The following is a 979-nucleotide window of genomic DNA, read 5'->3' on the forward strand; positions in this document are numbered from 1 at the left end:
CACACATCAGGCGGACGCCAGTTCAGGTAGATCTTGCAATGGGACGTAGGCTCTTCGAAGTTACCTGGATGGTACCGGAAGTATAGCTTGCAGCAGTAACAAGCCGGTTTGCTACATGCAATATATCGATCTGAGTCTTCGAATTCAAGTGCTTTTTCGTGGAAATGCTCCAGCACTTGTACCTCTGCGTGAACTCGTGGGCGAACGGTTGGGTCTGTATAAGGTATTAAGAATCGATAGGATACCTGGGTCGCTTCATCCATCTTCCGCAGCTCCTGTTGGTAAAATCCCAGCTGCGGAGATTTGGCAGGGAGCATGCGAACAAGCACTTTGTCTAGTAGGGTCTTTCCGCGGACGGCTGCTTCATCGATTGGTGGGAGCCACTCTGCCCTTGCTGGAGTAGTTATGGCACGAATGCTGAATCCGTTAAGCAAATGTCTGAGCTTAGATGCGGTCGATACGAGAGAGTTAGCTGCTCGAATGTGATGGGCAAGGCGTCCGATGTAGTGACGGAGTCGGCCGAATTTGTTATGGATCGCATCCTTGCTGGCTTTATAAGGGGGTTCGTCACACAACTCTTTCAGGTGTCGCATATCTGGTGACTTTCGATTCTCAAAGGCTAGGTTGCATAGGTAAACTAGGTCGTTTGGGTCAAAGTTGCAAAATCGTTGTAGCCACAACTCGAGGCCACCCACTGCTTATTTGTTAGCTTAAAGCTCGAACTAACTACTCAAGCTTGGGGAGTTCTCATCTGGGGACACATTTCGACAACATACAGGCTTCCTTGTTTGCTGCTATAAACTTCCTGCATCCCGCCAACTCCCGAGAGAAGAGTGATCGGTACTTCTTAATCCTCCTGGAACCAAAAGAAATGCATAATTTAGCGATGTCTTCTTTATCCCCTTGTCCTGGAGCTGTGGAGTTTGCAATTCGTTCCAGTGTTTGCAAGAGAAGCTTAAGAAAAGGGATGATCTTTGCA

The 979-nt window shown here is 48.2% G+C and overlaps 1 protein-coding gene across 1 annotated transcript in view; it reads right to left on the minus strand.

Annotated features, from left to right (window-relative positions):
• Positions 1–22: 22 nt before the first annotated feature.
• Positions 23–979, minus strand: part of HCAG_02524 (predicted protein) — a gene marked incomplete at both ends in the record, with an annotated part of 1,665 nt that continues 708 nt past the window's right edge. The window contains 3 exons of the mRNA XM_001542303.1: positions 23–214; positions 246–694; positions 777–856. Of these exons, the coding sequence (XP_001542353.1) occupies positions 23–214; positions 246–694; positions 777–856 (721 nt within the window). The remainder of the gene's footprint in view (positions 215–245; positions 695–776; positions 857–979) is intronic.

Source organism: Histoplasma capsulatum, genomic scaffold, assembly GCF_000149585.1.
Source record: "Histoplasma capsulatum NAm1 scaffold_2 genomic scaffold, whole genome shotgun sequence".
NCBI classification, from domain to species: domain Eukaryota; kingdom Fungi; phylum Ascomycota; class Eurotiomycetes; order Onygenales; family Ajellomycetaceae; genus Histoplasma; species Histoplasma mississippiense.